This window comes from Medicago sativa, chromosome 1 (genome assembly GCF_051527215.1).
Source record: "Medicago sativa cultivar Bolivia chromosome 1, Bolivia_mono, whole genome shotgun sequence".
Lineage (NCBI taxonomy): Eukaryota > Viridiplantae > Streptophyta > Magnoliopsida > Fabales > Fabaceae > Medicago > Medicago sativa.
In genome coordinates, this window is record NC_140749.1 from 26,901,725 (window position 1) to 26,920,750 (window position 19,026).

The following is a 19,026-nucleotide window of genomic DNA, read 5'->3' on the forward strand; positions in this document are numbered from 1 at the left end:
GCTATATGCTACGTCGTCACTTTAATTTTAGTGACCTCCACCACATAAACTACTACCTTGTTCAAAATCTTGTCATTTCTAACTTTCCATATCTCATAAGATCGTTTGCCAAATTAATATCACCCTTTCTTTAACTCTTTTTCGAATTCCCTTCTTTATTTTAATTCATAATTGTAGTGGGTCAAGTGCACTTATAGTTTTTGCTAGTTGTGGGTTATGCAACTTTTATTATATATCCAATAAATTTTGATGTTAAAAAATATAAAACCCTATATTTGAAGGGAGTGTGCCAATAAGGTTATTGAAATTAAAAGCAATATCCAACAGAGAAATGGTGTTGAATTTGTTATTAAGTTCAATTCGATTGAAATAGTTACTATCTAGCTAAATCCAAATATTGCAAACTTTTATGGTTATGGTTACCTAGTGATTGAGGGGCAAAAACATAAACAAAAAAGATGATGGCTCACAAGTACACTTTTCAAAGAAAAAGACTAGAACGACTCTCAAAAAAGAATAAGGAATATGTTAGAGAAAACCAAACAAGGTACAGTGAAAAAAATTTGCCGGTTCATTATAATTCGATTAAAGATTGTTAATCTTATATTATGTCACTATTTTATATATTTTGCCTCAAAATATATTGTATTTTAACTATAATCTATTAGTTATTACTCTCAATATAATTAACTTCATGCATCATACAAGTACACACTATAGCAATAATCACTGTAAAATGTAACTAGTTCAATTCAATGTAAGAATTAAGAGAGATGGCGGTAAATCCAAATGTCCATCATATATTGAATATTTTGATTTGAAACATTTCAGATTTTATTTTAATTATATGTAGTGATCCCAAATGGGGATTCAGTTACAACTTACAACATGAGAAATTAAGCCATCTTTTTTTTTTTAAGAGTAAAGTCATCCCCTTTATTTTGTCGGTATTGTTTATTACCAAAAACCAATTATTACTTTATTCATTAACCGCCATGCAACCCCGCAAGCTTCTCAATACTATTTTATCCTGCAATTAGTAAAGTGAAATTGCTATTAGTTTTCTTTACAAATCTTTTACTGTTTTTCTTTTAGTTCCTAAAAAAAAACACACACATGTATTACAGTCCCTAACATATTGTAAATGTGTAACAACACAGCAGAATGTATAAATTTTATTTAAACCCTAAACCCTAATACCAGAGTATATATGAAATAGAAAAAGAGGGTTGATGGTGAGAGATGTACTTGTTGCAGTCCATGCCAGGGCTAATATCATAGCCTATGTCAACACCACAGTCTTTAGGGAGGGAAGCAACCGCGGGAAGATTGAGTTCGGGATTGGCCACAATAATGGATTTGAGGCAACCGCAAACATCTCGACGATCTTGGGGAGTTTTGGATTGGCCATTTAAAGTCTTAACCCCATTGCAACATGGTTCAGGGGGAGGGGGTGGACCTGGGTTTGTTAGGTACGGAACGCATGGAGCTAAAGTTTGTTGCACTTCAGGACATGAAGGGGCAGAATTGGCTAGTGGAATGCCCAAAACCAAGCATATCATAGCCAAACAAGTAACCTTGGTAAGCATTGAACTAGCCATGATTGTGTGAATTCTAGTGTGTTAGTGAGTGTAGAATATTGTTGAATGGTTGTGTTATGGTATGCCTATCTAATTAATGGCTATTTATAGAGAATATACGACATCTCAACTTCCAATGTTTTACGTTTATCTTTTGAAGAAATGTTTTACGTTTATCTTGTAAGGAGTACTTTACCCACAATCAATATCTCAACGGTAAACGATCATCAAAATAAAAAGGAGAATGTTACTAAGTGATCCAAGGATATTAGTTAAGCATCCAAAATAAGAAAAATTTTATGAAAAAATTGTGTAATCATTATTTGATATCAAAAGTAACGTCTTATATTTCTAAGATAAAATTTCTATTTATAGATTCTTTAATCATTGTCCTGAGAGCTGGACCACGGTTAGAAAGATCCAAATAAAAAATACATCATTTGATCACTATTATAAAGAAAAATCATCATTTTAAATTTATTCATTAAATTATGTATGTGGTCTATAATAAAGACCATATACATCATTTATTTGGTGAATCTAAAATTTAGATTTTTTCTTATAATAGTGACCGAAAGATGTATATATATTTCCTTTGTATTTTATTAAATGTCATTTTGGATAAAATATTTTTGTTTTGTTATACTCTCTCAAGCGTATATCATTTTACAATATCAATACATCTTTAATGTTTTTTTTCTTATTATGTTTTGATAAATGCTAACGAATGTATACTCTTTAAGAATTTTAGATGGTAATTTTGATAGAAATTTGCGCATTCAATGCATCTGAAATTGAAGTATTAAGTTTTTTCAATTAATAGTTTTTTAATTAGAAATCCTTAAAGAGTGTCATTAGGGCATTCATTAGCAAGACTCTTATGTATTTGATTGTTTATTTGCTTAATCTCTCTTCCACATGTCATTTATGAAAGATAATTTTATAAAATCACTTATAGTTTTGTGTTCTAATATAAAATTAACTATATCTTTTTAATATATGCGAAAATATCAAAACAATTTATAATAATATACAGAGAAGTAGATATTTAACGCGGCAAAAACTCGTATCTATTTCTATATTTAGGGAAAAAAAAATTCCATTTTTCGAAAATTATAAACACTCTACAATGTTTGCATTGTACACCAATCAAATAAAGTCAGACAAGTGATTTTTTGGATAAAAAAATTAATTTGGATTCCCTTGAAAAATTAGTCTTTAATTAAAACTCGTGAACTACTAGAGTATAATTTATTTTTTTACAAATATTTGAATATATAAATTGGTTGCACAAAACAATAATTTATAAAATATTTAGTTTCTAAATATGGACCAAAATATTATAAAAACTATTCTGAAAAATAAACTATTAAATAGCCAAATCTCAACAAAAACAAAAATGAAATAGCCCCAATTGGATCTCCTTCGGTGGCTTCCCGGCCAACGCGTACAACAGTGGTGAGTCGTGATGAAGTCTCTCCGAAAAATTTCTCGAAATTAAATTGAAAGAAATTTTTTATCATCTCAACAAAATACTTTTAGATGAATACCTCTTTTACTTTTATTTTATTGTTTTTAAATTTTAGGAAGGGTGAATACATCTATAACTTCTCATACTATATTTTTACTTGTAAATAAACATATCTGGCATCATGACATATGGATAAAGTTCACTCAATAAAGGCTTAATTGAGGAGATTTGTTAAGAATTACATGTGGAACTTTGGATGGATTCAGCCACTTTCAACCATATTAACAGAAAAGGAATTGACCAAATAATGTGTCTTACTTGAACTTAACGTGAACGATATTTTCTTTTAGTGAATTAAATAATAATAAGATAAAAATTAACGTAATCAATTGCCTATTTATATTTTTGAAGACTTTCATTCACAAGTAGTGCTTGAAATTTTGATTGTAAATAGAAAAACGAAAATCGTGCAATTTTGAATAAGATTTGGCTTATATGCTCAACTCTAATCATCATAGCTACTATGAATGTCAATTTCAGAATTTCTATAGTATTCCACGTCAATTTCACCATTATTTCCCACAATTATTTTTGTTTTCCTAAGCTAAAAATTTGCTTGAGATAAAATTTGAAACAAAAAATGTGAGGGATAAGCCTAACCCATTAATAGAAAAAACAATGGAAAGAAGAGAAAAAAAATTCCTCATTGGGTTTTCTACCATTTTTTTTCCTACCATTTGAGTGAGTATTACGTAACTGGGCTTCCTTAAGCATATTATTTTCTCTTCGTTTTAAATATCTAATAGTTGTCACTTTCTCTTTCTCAATAATATATATTTTAAGGTTAAATATGTTTTTTCTTCTCTATAAATATACAAACTTTTCGTTTTAGTTCCTCTATTTTTCTTAACTTTTAATCCCTCAAAAGTTTTCAATCACCACTTTTAGTCCCAACTTTTAAATGAACTCATATGTAACCTTCATATTTTTGAATGAAAAATTTCATGAAGGTTTGTTTAGAATATTATAAGAATTTTTCCCAAAATAAAATAACAAAATATGAATTAAATATGAATTGTTTATGTTTTGTTAGAAATTCATAATTTTTTTAAAAGGCTAAAATGAGATATATTACCACTGCAAAAGGTCTTCCCTAGCCCAAGGTATGCCAGAGAAGAACACCAAAGTCACATCAGTATTTACAACTATAAACAACAAAGCAACAGAAAAGAAAAGAAAACAACAAGCTATTAACCAATGCCCAAAATGGTGTGAGGACTAAGCCACCAACCATTGTAGTTAAAGGGAAGAAAAGGAAACTTCGCCTTCAACCACATAAAAGTGAGCGACTTAATTTTATCAACCAACTCAACAATTGTGCACTCTTTGCCTGTGAGTAGTCTGTTATTTCTTTCTGTCCAAATTTCCCACGCAGATGCAAACCAAATAACCTGGAGAATTGATCGGCGAGCCTTGTGACACCCTAAATCCCAAAATCCCAAAATAATAATAATTATTATTTATGCTAAAGTGCACTTTTCCCCCTAAGTTTCAAAAAGTTGCGATTTTGGCCCCCTATATACAAAAACTACAATTTTGGCCCCGTAAGATTTAGCCCATTTGCATCTTTGGTCCTTTTTGCCAATTTTGACCGGTCAACGTCTATGTGACATAATCATATTTTAATTAAATAAATGAAAAATCTAATTTAAAATATTAAAAAAATCAGAAAAAAAAATTAAAAATAAACCCAAGTCCCAATCTTCATTTCTTCATCTTCATTCCTTCGTATCAATCTCAATTCAACCCAGAAAAATTTCTTCATTTTTTTCTAATTCCGTTCTCCTCCTTGATGTCAAATTTAACCTCATCTTGATCCATCGGATCATTGCCTTCAATGACAGCCTCAACCGTGACTGGTTTCGAATCCGACATTTCAAGTTCCTTTTCAACAGGCGGCTCATTTTGTGTTGGGGCGGTTTCAGGAGGATCAATTTGATGAGGTATATCATGGATAAAGTGGGATGCGGCGCAGGGGATCTATGAGGGACAGAGGAGGGGGTGTATAAATCTCTGAATTCGTCGTTGTCATCCATGGCATCAAAAACTGGGTTAGTTTTGGAGACAAAGAGAGATAGTAGGGATTTGTGTTTTGTTGTGTGTACTTTTCAGAAGAGAGTTTTATTTTGACGTTCGGCAGGCAAATACTGTTGATCAATGCTCCAACCTGCTCTTCCTCTCTATTCTTATGCTAACTTAAGCAAAACACCATTATTTTCTTTTTCTTTTTTCAACACATCTTTATTTTCCTGAGTTAAAATTCATCTTTGTTTTGTTAAAAAAAATGGGTTGGATTGGATTGGGATTGTTATGAAGATTGGGAATTGAGTTTTTATTTTAATTTTTTTCTTCTGATTTTTTAAATTTGTCAATTACTTTTTCATTTATTTAATTAATAAAATGATTGGTTGGCTTTTTTAATTTATTTTAATCCAATAATTACACACATGGTGTGCCACATGGGCGTTGACCGGTCAAAATTGACTAAAAGGACCAAAGATGTAAAGTGGCTAAATCTCAGGGGGCAAAAATTGTAGTTTTTGTACATAGAGGGGCCAAAATCACAACTTTTTGAAACTTAGGGGGGAAAGCGCACTTTAGCCTATTATTTATTCAAAAATAGAGTTTGATTGGCAGCGGAGAGTGTCAAATAAATTTGTTTTCTATTAATATAAGAATTCTTCCACAAGATTTAGGATACCACATCGACTCATAACAAACATAATTCACATTTCACTTCCTTGAAAATTATAATAATATTAACATCGAATCTTTTGCTTTTAAAAATACTTTCATTTACATAATAGACAATGGTTTTCTTGTACAAAACTAAATAAGTAAGCATATCCCTTTTTCCATGTCACTATCAGAGCGGTGCTTTTTCCCCAAAATAACAGACGACACAAGACAAGTCTTCATGGAAAGCACGTACTTGACTTCAAGACTCATAACCTATAGAACTACGGTTTCGTAACCGCAGAGCCAAGCCAACAAACACAAACAACGAAGCGGTGAGTTTTCAGAACATGGAATAGTATAAAATAAATGAAAGGAACACGCCAGAAGTCGAAAGGAACACCATAACATATTAAACCAGATTTAGAAGAAATCGTCAAACATCAACATAATTCAACCATCAAGTATAAGAAACATCATATTTAACACATGATATCAAGGTATATAAAACAACAATATAACTCATCACATTCAATCAGTTCAGCCACAATTCAAACAATGATATGCATGCTCTTAGGCTCTAGACTCTAGACTCTTTGTTTCCTTTTTGTATGGTTATAATTTGAAGTACTTGGTCAGGAGATCGATGGTACTATGCCACCACGTGGATGGACGGACAATTCACCATATCATGTTGGTCTTATCATTATTGATAAGCCGGGAGGGGGAATATCATGGTGGTCTTATCATTATCGATAAGCCGGGGAGGGGGAATATCATGTTGGTCTTATCATAGATAAGCCGAGGGAATATCATGGTGGTCTTATCATAACTGATAAGCCAAGGGAATATAATGGTGGTCTTATCATAACTGATAAGCCGGGGGGAAATCGTATAAGCCGAGGGAATATCATGGTGGTCTTATCATAACTAATAAGCCAAGGGAATATAATGGTGGTCTTATCATAACTGATAAGCCGGGGGGAAATCGTGGTGGTCTTATCATTATTGATAAGCCAGGTGAAGTTTGACCTCATAAACCCTCTCCTCACTCCAAGACACTTATGACAAAAATGATTTTCACTTTTTAAATCTTTAAAGAGTCCCATCTTAAGCTTAGGACACTCCTTTAAAGAGTCCCATCTTAAGCCTAGGACACTCCTTTAAAGAGTCCCATCTTAAGCCGGGTTGAAACTATCATTATTCTAATTTATGGGATAATCTTTATTTTGTTCATCTAAATCTCATATACATCAATTATTCTTCGTCGCAAATTTTCATCTCATCACATCAAGTATTTCAAACACATTATATTCAAGTAGTTACACATCACACAATACATTGTGTCATATATAATTTCTATCAATGACACCAAACTAATCAAGTATCCACAATAACTCAATGGCAACAAAACAATTAATTTAAAACATCACAAACAAAACAGTTAATTTAAACATCACAATGGCAGCGGAGCATCAAATTATAGCAACACCAATTACACACAATATTCACCACACATATTAAAGTCACATCAGAATTTTATCAATCATCAAAATGATTCAACAAATCAAACATAATACAGTGTCAAATTCTTCAGCAACCACATATTCAAAATTATTTAAATCAAACAACACCTTAATATAATGTTTCTAATTCTTATTTTATCTCACAACACCATATTTGCACATTAGTCTCATTATCTTTCAAGGGTTGCAACTATCGCAGAAAGCCCCGAGTGAAGTTAAGGGAAATACAACTTTTCCGTTCATCTCATTTAATGTATGCTCATAGTCTCAAACTCTTCTCTCTCACCCCATACCTGGATTCAAGCTTTCAGGAGAGATAATTAACCCAACTTCAGAAATCAAATTCAATAGTTCCACATGACATCGTCTCTTTTTCGTCAATGCAGCGGAAAATAACCCCTAAATACTAAATAAGTAACCGGTATAAATAAACTGTTAGCCATTTTTTCATAATCTAAAACTTATTTTATAGTAAAGTTAGTATATACACCTATATAAATACAATTGCATATTTCAAATCAATAGTAGTGAAAATTTTAATAGATACGATTTTAGCTTAAACTATAAAACAATACTTCATAATTCTTAACATAGAAAAATAGATATGGGTTCTATATTAAACCATCAAAATAAGATGATACGTTAATGTTAAAATAGCTTACATAATTAACTCTATTCCCTAGCAACAGTGGTCTAATTTTAGAAATATAAATCAAATGATACTGGTAGGTTCAAATTCGGGGAATCTTGGTCTTAATTCTTGCCACTGATATAGTAAGGCAACGCCAAAGTCAAGTATTCAACAAATTTCATTCTATTTAGATGACTAATTCTAGTTCAGATCATAATGATCATTATATTTGATAAAGGCAAAACCAAACTTGAACTTGAAACACCTTATGGAACTAGCATCTCAAATCTAAGAAAGAACAAAGGAGAGTGGAATCGAAAAACTGACTCACCGAGAGACAAAAAGTAACGACAGTAACTAGATATCGGTGACGATGGCGAGACACGACTGTTGTTTCTAAGAGTGTTTCCCCTTCGATCACAACAAGTATTCACAGATACATCGAGAAAGGGGTTCGTTACGCGACCATCAAAGCATAGAGAGTTGGTTGTGGTGAGTTGTAGAGAAACTGAAAGTTTCTGCACGTGAAAGTGAATGATGTGGGCGGCTGTACTAGGGTAAAATAGAACTAGTAAAATAGAACTAGATTGTTGACCCGTGCGATTTATTGTTAAGGGATTGACATACGAAGAATAAAATGCAATATGTATTGGTGACGGTGAAAAAAAGAACAGGTGATAATCCATAGACAAAATAAAACACTTCATAAAATGTATAAAATCTGAAAATATTATAAAAGAAAATTCGGTAATCCTATCAATAATTCGGTAAAATAAATATGAAAATCTTAGTACATTGGCATGTAGTTTCATCACACATTGCGAAATACTTCCTCATATAAGACGTTAGACGTCATATTGGTATTTTCACCATCTTCATCAGTAATCAATATCTTTAATCCTCGCTCTGGATGTAACTCTTGAAACAATAGCATACAACTGTCCGTGAGAAAATACAGGTGTTGGTAGATATAAACCAACATGTTTAAGCGACTGCCCTTGACTTTTGTTAATTGACATTGCAAATGATACAGTCAAAGGAAATTGTCTTCATTGAAACTTAAAGGGAATCCTGACATTTGAAGGCGATAGAGATAGCCTGGATACAAAAACCTAATCACCAACATTACTTTCGGAAATGACCCTCCCCTCAATGACGTATCTTCCCATCCTAGTGATAACTAATCTGGTTCCATTGCATAATCCATATCGTGTATCTATATTATTCTTCTGCTCCCTGTGTAATTTACCACGGTTTAGGTTTATTTTATTTTAGAGAAACACGATTTAGGTTTTGCTATATATAGTCGAGTTTGCATGGAAATTAGGTTAGCCGAGTTTGTAATTTACCACAGTTTAGGGTTTTTTTTAGAGAAACACGGTTTAGGGTTTGCTATATATAGCCGAGTTTGCATGGAAGCTAGGGTAGCCGAGTTTACAAGGAAATTAGGGTATTCTGTTTGTAAACGTATTAAATAAGTGTACAACAACTTGTCAAAAAAAAAGTCTACAGAAACAATAGATATATACAAACGATGACACAACATGATAGGAATGAAAACCTCATCAGTGAGGAGAAATATTAGGGATTGCTGCATTTTAGAGGGAATTTGTTAAGTTAAATTGGTGCGCTTCATTTTAGGTGAAATTTGTTAGGTTAAGTTGCTGCTAATCTAATGCAGCATTTTAGAGGGAAATTATTTGGTTAAGTTGTTGTAGACCTAATACAATTAATAAATAAGGATACATGTGTTGGTAGATATACACCAACATGTTTAAGCAACTGCCCTTGACTTTTGTTAATTGTCATTGCAAATGATACAGCCAGAGGAAATTGTCTTCATTGAAACTTAAGGGGAATCCTGACATCTGAAGGTGATAGAGATAGCCTGGATACAAAAAGCTGATCACCAACACTACTTCCGGAAATCACCCTCCCCTCAATGACGTATCTCCCCATTCTAGTGATAACTAATATGGTTCCATTGCGTGATCGATATCGTGTATCTATATGATTCTTTTGCTGTCTGTGTAATTTACCACGGTTTAGTTTTTTTTAGAGAAACACGGTTTAGGGTTTGCTATATGTAGTCGAGTTTGCATGGAGATTAGGGTAGCCGAGTTTGTAATTTACCACGGTTTAGGGTTTTTTGTTTAGAGAAACACTGTTTAGGGTTTGCTATATATAGTCGAGTTTGCATGAAAATTAGTGTAGCCGAGTTTGCATGGAAATTAGGGTAGCCTGTTTGTAAACGTATTAAATAAGTGTACAACAACTTGTCAAAAAAAAAGTCTACAGAAACAATATGTGTGTGTGTGTGTGTGTGTGTCTATATATATATATATATATATATATATATATATATATATATATATATATATATATATATATATATACAAGCGACAAAACAACAAGATAGGAATGAAAAGCTCATCGGTGAGGAGAAATATTAGGGATTGCTGCATTTTAGAGGGAAATTGTTAAGTTAAATTGGTGTGTTGCATTTTAGATGAAATTTGTTAGGTTAAGTTGTTGTTAATCTAATGCAACATTTTAGAGGGAAATTATTAGGTTAAGTTGATGTAGCCCTAATAAAATTAATAAATAAGGATTAGGTTTTTTTTTTTTATCTATAATAAAGCCACCAACACGTTTAGTCTTCTTGAAAAGAAAACGAAGGCATCTACTTTTTATTTATTTTCAAATAATACTTACAAATATAATAATAAACATCATCATAATATTAATATTATATTTTTACAAAAACGTCATCCTTACTAAATCAATGAGTTGATGCAGCTAGGGACACAAATAAAAAACCTATAGAAAATCAAAACACAAAAATAATTGACAAGACAAACAGAAGCTTTGTCAAAAAAAGACAAACACAAGCATATTATAATTATTATATTAAAATATTGTGGTGTTACAAGCCTTAGAAACTCCACCAACAAAAATGAATTGATTAAAATGATCCCCACATTCAAGGGAGATACTGTCGATATGCCCAACCACCTGGATATATGATGCCAAACAGAACCAAAAAGATGACAATGTAAAAATAAATGTGAAGAGCTCTCGTCAGAGCCACAACCAGCCACACACAACCTCGAATCATTATGAATTACCCCACATCTAAGTAAATTATCCCTCATTGGCAACCTATCACAAAACAGCTGTCAAGCAAACAAACCGACCTTTAGAGGGACATCTTTATTCCAAATAGAAGATGCCGCCACGGAAGGAGCAGTAGGAAGTTAAACAGTGAGGAAATTATAAGCACTACGAACGGAAAAAACATGAGATGTCTCCAAATTCCAAAGCCATTTGTCATCTTTATCAACCTGCAAAGTGACATTTTGAATTAATAATTTAAGTTCCCCCACCAACTCCTCCTCCCATGCAAAGAACCACCGCCTCCAACTCCACGTCTAACCCTCATCCTCCCACCCTAACTGACACATCCCAGCCACTGAAACCTCCTGACACAACGACAAGTCAAATAATCTAGGAAACTTGACTCGAAGCGACACCTGTAAAACATTCCATTTTTACCATACCATAATAGTATATAGTAGAAAGAAATAGATTTGATTTCTTTCTACTATACTCTATGGATTTCATAGAATTCTGCTGATTGTAGTCTGATCATTTTATTTAAAAGAAAGACCCGAAATGGAAACCCTTTTTTCTTTATTCAATCATTGTCATCGCATTGATAAGAAATCAGAAGTCATGTTTAATTAAAATTAGTCACTTTGACTTACCGTTTTTACGTAAATTATAAGTAAAAAGGCAGTAGGAACTAGAATGAAGAGTGCAGTAGCTATAAATGCGAGAATATTGACTTTCATAATCTCTATTTTTTCTTTCTCTTTTATTTCTAATAAATACTTCGGGATTTAATCCCATAGAAATGAAAAATCTTTCATTAGTAAATTCAGTGGTATAAATTTTATCTAGATGATATAAAATCGGATTAATATCACGAATAACAATATCTGAGCTATCAAATCAATTCATCGTCGAAAATTAAATAGTATAACATAGGAAGATCTTTTATCCATACCAAATAAAAAAAAATTACTTTATGATGCAATGAAAAAGGAATTTTTCTTTCATCGTCCGAACCTTTACCTTAAACTAAAAAAGAAAAAAGGAATCCCTGTTAGAAATGAAAACCTATTTATTTCTAACAAATAGGTTTTCATTTCTTAGTTATTGAATATATATTTTAGCGATTTATTATGATAATCCTTTTATTGCTTCCTAGATGGTTACTCCGGTTACAATCAAATCGCCGTGAACCCAGATGATCACGAGAAGACGGCTTTCACTTGCCCCTTTGGTATTTTTGCTTATCGAAGAATGCCATTTGGCTTGTGTAATGCACCCGCAACTTTTCAACGGTGTGTTCAAGCAATCTTCTCCAACTTTATTGGTAAATGCATGGAGGTGTTCATGGATGATTTCTCAGTTTTCGGTTCGTCATTTGATATGTGTTTGAATAGCTTGGATACCGTGCTGAAGCGGTGTATTGAAACTAGCTTGGTGCTCAATTGGGAGAAATGTCACTTCATGGTTACCGAGGGTATTGTCCTTGGTCATAAGATTTCTGCTAAGGGTATTGAGGTAGACCAAGCAAAGGTCGATGTCATTGGAAAGCTTCCACCACCGGTGAATGTCAAAGGTGTTCGGAGTTTTCTTGGTCATGCTGGATTTTACCGGAGATTCATCAAAGACTTCTCAAAGATAGCAAAGCCTATGAGCAACTTGCTCAATAAAGATAAGTCTTTTATTTTTGATAATGAATGTCTTTTAGCATTTGAAACTTTGAAAGAAAGATTGATCACTGCACCAATAATCATTGCTCCTAATTGGAACTTAAATTTTGAATTAATGTGCGATGCAAGTGATTATGCTGTTGGTGCGGTCTTGGGTCAACGTAAGGACAAAATTTTTCATGCTATTCACTATGCAAGTAAGGTTTTAAATGAGGCACAAATCAATTATGCCACAACTGAAAAAAAGTTACTTGCAATAGTATATGCAATGGAGAAATTTCGTTCTTACCTTGTAGGTTCCAAAATTGTTGTCTATACTGACCATGCAGCTATCAAGTATCTCCTAACTAAGTCCGACTCAAAGCCAAGGCTCATCCGTTGGATGTTGTTGCTTCAAGAGTTTGACTTAGAGATCAAAGATAAGAAAGGCACGGAGAATCTTGTAGCTGATCACCTTTCAAGGTTGGCAAACAATGAGGTAACCAATGAAAGGTTGCTTGCAATCAATGTGAGACCGTGGTTTGCCGACATGGTGAACTACAAAGCAACCGGGTTCATTCCGGAAGATTTTGAATGGCAACAACGCAAGAAGTTCCTCCATGATGCTAACCACTATGTGTGGGATGAGCCTTACCTGTTCAAAATTGGAGCGGACAATCTCTTGCGTAGGTGTATGGATGATGAAGAGGCAAAGAAGATCCTATGGCGATGTCACAATTCACCCTATGGAGGTCACTTCAACGGGGAAAGAACCGCCACAAAGGTACTTCAATCCGGGTTCTATTGGCCAACTCTATTCAAAGATGCCAATACACATTGCAAGCATTGTGATGAATGCCAAAGAACCGGATCAATGTCAAAGAGAAATGAGATGCCTCTACAACTCATCCTTGAAGTGGAAGTGTTTGATTGTTGGGGTATAGATTTTGTTGGCCCCTTTCCTTCTTCATATTCCAATGAGTACATCTTGGTCGCTGTTGATTATGTTTCAAAGTGGGTGGAAGCTGTAGCATCGCCTAAAGCCGATAGCAAGACGGTAGTGAAGTTCCTAAAGAAGAATATTTTCACCCGATTTGGTACACCAAGAGTTCTTATTAGTGATGGAGGGTCACACTTTTGCAATGCACAACTTGCCAAAGCCCTAGATCATTATGGAGTCAAGCACAAGGTAGCATCACCGTATCATCCGCAAACAAATGGACAAGCCGAAGTTTCCAACCGAGAGGTCAAACGAATACTTGAGAAGACGATCTCTACATCTCGAAAGGATTGGTCGGCTAAACTTGATGAAGCTTTGTGGGCATATAGGACTGCATACAAGTCTCCTATAGGCCTCACTCCTTTCCAAATGGTCTATGGCAAATCTTGTCACTTACCGGTCGAGCTCGAACATAAAGCATTTTGGGCATTGAAGTTCCTAAACTTTGATCAAGAGAAGGCCGGTGAAAGAAGAAAAGTTCAAATGCATGAGCTTGAAGAATTGAGAAATCAAGCTTATGAATCTTCAAAGCTCTACAAAGAAAGGACCAAGAAGTATCATGATAAGAAGATCATTCTGAGACAATTCATGCCGGGGCAAATGGTGTTACTTTTCAATTCAAGACTAAGACTGTTTTCGGGCAAATTGAAGTCTAAGTGGTCTGGACCTTTCATGGTTAAAGAGGTCAAACCATATGGAGCTGTTGAACTTGAGGATCCAGTCACAAAATCCAACTGGACGGTGAATGGGCAAAGGCTTATGCCCTATTTCGGTGGTGAAATTGATCGGAGTATGTCGACGATTTCACTAATCGAACCATGTTTTCTTCAAAATGCGTCGAGCTCATGACGTAAAACAAGCTCTTGCTGGGAGGCACACCCAGTTTTGTAAGTATTTTTATGTTTATTGCATATAGTAGTAGTACATAAGCATTGAAAGCAAAAATGAAACAACTTTGAAAAAAACTGATCCTGAAGCCTCACGCCAATAGCGTAAATTTCGCTATTAGCGTGGAAGCTCCAGAGAGCTACGCTAATAGCGTAGGTTTGGCGTAGAAAAAAAAAATTTTGTGGGCCTAGGGTAGTAACTCCCCTTAACTTCCCACAAACCATTCTTATTCCATTCTTACGGTTTCTTTTCTTCCTTTTCTCACAAACACACACAAATACTTCTCTCTCTCACACACTAACCCTAATAATCAAACCCATTTCAATTCAAGTCAAGCATTCATTCTCTGCATCAATTTTATTCTTGCACTTGCTTTTCTCTTCATTGATTAACAGGTTTGATTCTCCATCCTTTCCTTGTTTTAAATTTAAAAAAAAAAGAAAAATCCATGTTTTGACATGATTAGATGGTTAGGTTAGGGTTAGAGTTTTGATTTGTGAATAGAGATTGTTCTTCATTGATTATAGTTGGAAAAGGAACAAGAATCATAACCCACATGCAACAAACATTCATCTTTTGATTTTGACCCATTTTGTAAAAATTTGAAAAATAAGGGTTTTGAATGTTTTGTGTGCCAATGTTGTGATTTTGATTCCTTTTCATGATTCTATTGTGATTGTTGAGACATAGGATGAAACCTAGGGTTGAAATATGCTGGCTTGTGCTTTGAAATTGCAGGAACAAAGATTTTGAAAATTTGAAAATTGCAGGAACGAAGAATTACGCTATTAGCGTAGCTCTTCGGACTTGCCCATATTTTCAAAATTTCTGATGTTTTTAAATGATCAATTCCACTATGTGCTAATTTTTTCTATACTATATGTTGGTATTTCCTGGTTATTTTGCAGATGGCACCTAAGAACCAAGAAAAAATCACCGGGACCAAACGTCCTAGAGGCAAAGGTGCCTCCACCTCTGCTACACCCAGCATCCCTAACCGTTTTCCCACACCAGCCCACTCTGCTAGGTTCAAAAAGATGGCCCAATATAAAACCTGGCATGAGAAAATTTTTGATATCAACCCCGTTGGCCCAAACAATCATTTGTTGCGCATGTTTACCAAGCGTAAATGGGATAAGCTCCTCACCCCTGAAACCGAAATTAACACTGATTTAGTGAGGGAGTTTTATTGTAATGTTGTCCCTGATGCCTCACCCGCCACCATTGATGAAACTTTTTCCTGGACTTCCCATGTAAGAGGGAAGCAAATCCCTTTTGATAGGGATTCGATTAATGCTTTCCTCGACAATGCTTGTGACCTTGAACCATCTCCTGATCCAACCATACCACCCATGTGTACTTATGCTAAGAGAAATGCTAAAGGTAGCTGGAAGTATGAGCAGATAGAGAGGGACATTATGCTGAAGGGTAGGTATTTTGTGAGGAAAGACAACAATGAGGTTAGACATGCACTAACAAAAGAGATGACCACAGAAGCATGTTTAGCTTTTCAGTTTCTTGTCCATAATGCCTTACCTAGAGCCCACACTTCTGATGCCCCAAAGGCTGTTATCCCACTTATTTGGTGTATCATCAAAGGAGTGCAGGTCGACATTGCTCGGATAATAGCTAATGAGTTGAAGCAGGTGGCTGTAAAGTGTGCTACAGGTGCCAAGAAGGTTGCTTTGTTCTATCCGGACTTATCATAGGTTTGCTAAGGGCCAATGGAGTGACCATTTATGGGCCCTTTGATGAAGACATTAAGAGCTCCATCAATGACTCTTCCATTCATACCTGGGAGAAGCGAGAGCAAAGGGCAGCCCAATATCACTTTTCTGATGATGAGGGTGGGCCATCTGAGGGAGCTGGTTCTTTTGATTTTTCAGGTTTGCAGACCTTCATGCTGGAGCAACAGATGCACAACCAATATGTGCGGGACCAGAACAGCTTCTTGATGGATCAGAATGAGGCAATTTGGAGGAGCAACTTGGGTATTCATTAGGACCTGTATAATGCTCACATGTATCCGGGAAATGCTGATTACCCGGTTATGACACCTGATCAGTACCAGAGTTATGTTCACTGGCCTGAGGGCAGGCCAGGTCCTTATGTGGGGGTGGCAGATGCTGTAGATGATGAGGCTACACCTGATCCTGATAATGCTGGAGGTGAAGATGATGATGTGGAGGAGGATCTTGAGATGGATGATGCTGATGATGATCAGTGATGTGATCATGGGTTTTTAGTGATGTTTTTAATTTAGCTTTCGAACTCTATGTTTTTATTTTATTATTGTTGAAACTTATGCTATTTGGTTGTATTTTGTACTCTTCAAGCACTGTGGTTTTTGGTGCTTGATTTGATACTTTGTTACTTTATATTTGGTTTAATAACTTATCTTGTGGATTTTAACTTATGTTTTGGATGAAATTTTTGTTTAAATCTTGCTTGTGTCTCTCAAAAGAAAATTGCTCATGAACAATAAATTTTAAAGTGCTCCATGGAGCCAATGTTTGAGCAAAAGCAGGTGAGTGATAATGATATTAATTGTGAGAAAGCGCAAAGCCAAGGTATTAGTTTCCCGTTATTCTAGGTTTTTACTAAGAATTTGAAACTTGTACTTTGCACAAAATGTATCTCATTTAATTCTTGTCATAAACAAAAATATTTATGAACCACTTAGTACTTTACCTAAATGTGAGGTAACTTTAAACTGTTGTATATATATGCTGGAGATCGATAATCACCGTCTAACTTGTTTTAGTTATGTTAAATCTGATAATTATTTTGAATTGTTTGAAAGCATGGAAAGGATCAAGGCACTTTTTGAATTGAGAGTAACCTACTTGACCACAAAAAGCCTACCTGTGAGAAGAGCGAGTATCTGATACCCCAATCTGAGTCAAATGAATCAAGTCCTCAAACATGAACTGTCAATATTCATAAGCACAATGCTTGTTGAATTTGCCTGAAATTTTTCAAAAATCCAGTTCATGGTTGAATCTTATAGGACTTTGATATTTTTACTTTGTTGAACCCTTAACCTTTTTGTACTTTGTCCCTTGCCTTAGGATAGGGGAACATTCAATTAGAGTTTTGTTGTATTCAAGTTGGGGAGAAAAAGGAGGCATTATATGTCAAGTTTGTGGTGAAATTGTTAAAATAACTTGACAACATTGAATCAAAGAAAAAGTTGTACATTTGATAAAGAAAAGAAAAGAAAAGAAAAAGAAGAAAAATAAAGAAAAAAATCAAAAATAGAATAAGTTGTCAAGGTTATTAGTTTGATTGTAAATCACCAAAGGTTGTAATTATTGGTAGGGAAGATATTGGATTTCAAGTTGTATTACAAAGAATGTTCCTCTTTGATAGGCTTTCTGATCAATTGCCCCACATGTGACATTTCTTTTGTAGCCCGGCCAAGTTATAACCCTTGCAAGACCTTTTGATCCATGTTTTTATGCTTTTCGAGACGATATTTAGATGGACACCTAACTTAAATAGGATGTTAGCATGATTGTTGGATGTGTGTTCATTACCTCACTTATTGTTATCATAGTATTGCATTTACTTTTAAAGAAGTGTGTTAGGTGTGGTTCATAGATAGTTATGTTTATGTTTTGAAGTTTATGATGTATAGTTTGTGCTTAGGACATATTTCGCATTCTTAGTTTGCACCTAGAGTAGCGGAGGACTTCATGCTTGCCAGCGCGATCATATTTGAATCACCATTTGTTTAAATTTTTGTTTTGAATTGTTTGACACCGTGTTAAAAACCTTGTCCAAAGCCTTGTTAGTTTCCTTTTCAATTGATTTGTTTGAGGACAAACAAAAAGCCAAGTTGGGGAGAGTTTGATAAGTGTTTAAAAGTGATATATTTCATATAGGAGTTTAGACATTTTAGTGACTTGTTTTGCAAGATTCTCCATGGAAAACTCCAAATATTATGCAAATATGTCATATATGCTTTTGAGCCTTATTCTACCCTTTTTGTGCAGGAAAATACAAGCAAGGACCAAGAAACGTCAAAGTTCAAAGTCCTACGCCATTAGCGTGTCCTACGCTATTAGCGTGATGAAGAAATGCCAAACTCCAGAGAGATACGCCAATAGCGTACCTGGGGCGTGATTCTGGGCAGATGGGAAGATACACGCTATTAGCGTGAGATACGCTATTAGCGTATTCAGTCCAGAGAGGTACGCTAATAGCGTACCTGGAGCGTAGAAGAAGAAGCTGGTCATGAAGAAACACGTTATTAGTGTGGTTTACGCTATTAGCGTAAAAGCTCCATAGGACCACGCTATTAGCGTAGCTGGAGCATAGAAGCAGGGCAAGGCCAACGTGGCACAAGCCCATTGGCCAGATTATAGGCCGACATACCACGTTATTGGCGTAATTTGCGCTATTAGCGTAGGTACAAAAACACAGGCC

General features: G+C 34.5%; 1 protein-coding gene across 1 annotated transcript; it reads right to left on the reverse strand.

The window, feature by feature from the left end:
* Nucleotides 1-780: 780 nt before the first annotated feature.
* On the reverse strand, nt 781-1,672 carry LOC146953876 (non-specific lipid-transfer protein-like). Its single transcript, XM_085712125.1, has 2 exons — nt 1,249-1,672; nt 781-1,030 (listed from the first exon to the last, which is right to left on the reverse strand). The coding sequence occupies exons 1-2, from the start codon at nt 1,599-1,601 to the stop codon at nt 1,021-1,023; spliced, it is 363 nt and encodes a 120-aa protein (XP_085568251.1). The 5' UTR covers nt 1,602-1,672; the 3' UTR covers nt 781-1,020.
* Nucleotides 1,673-19,026: the final 17,354 nt, after the last annotated feature.

Coding starts and splice junctions, on each gene's coding strand:
- LOC146953876 (XM_085712125.1), bottom strand. CDS start 1,601: ATGGCTAGTTCAATGCTTACCAAGGTTACTTGTTTGGCTATGATATGC.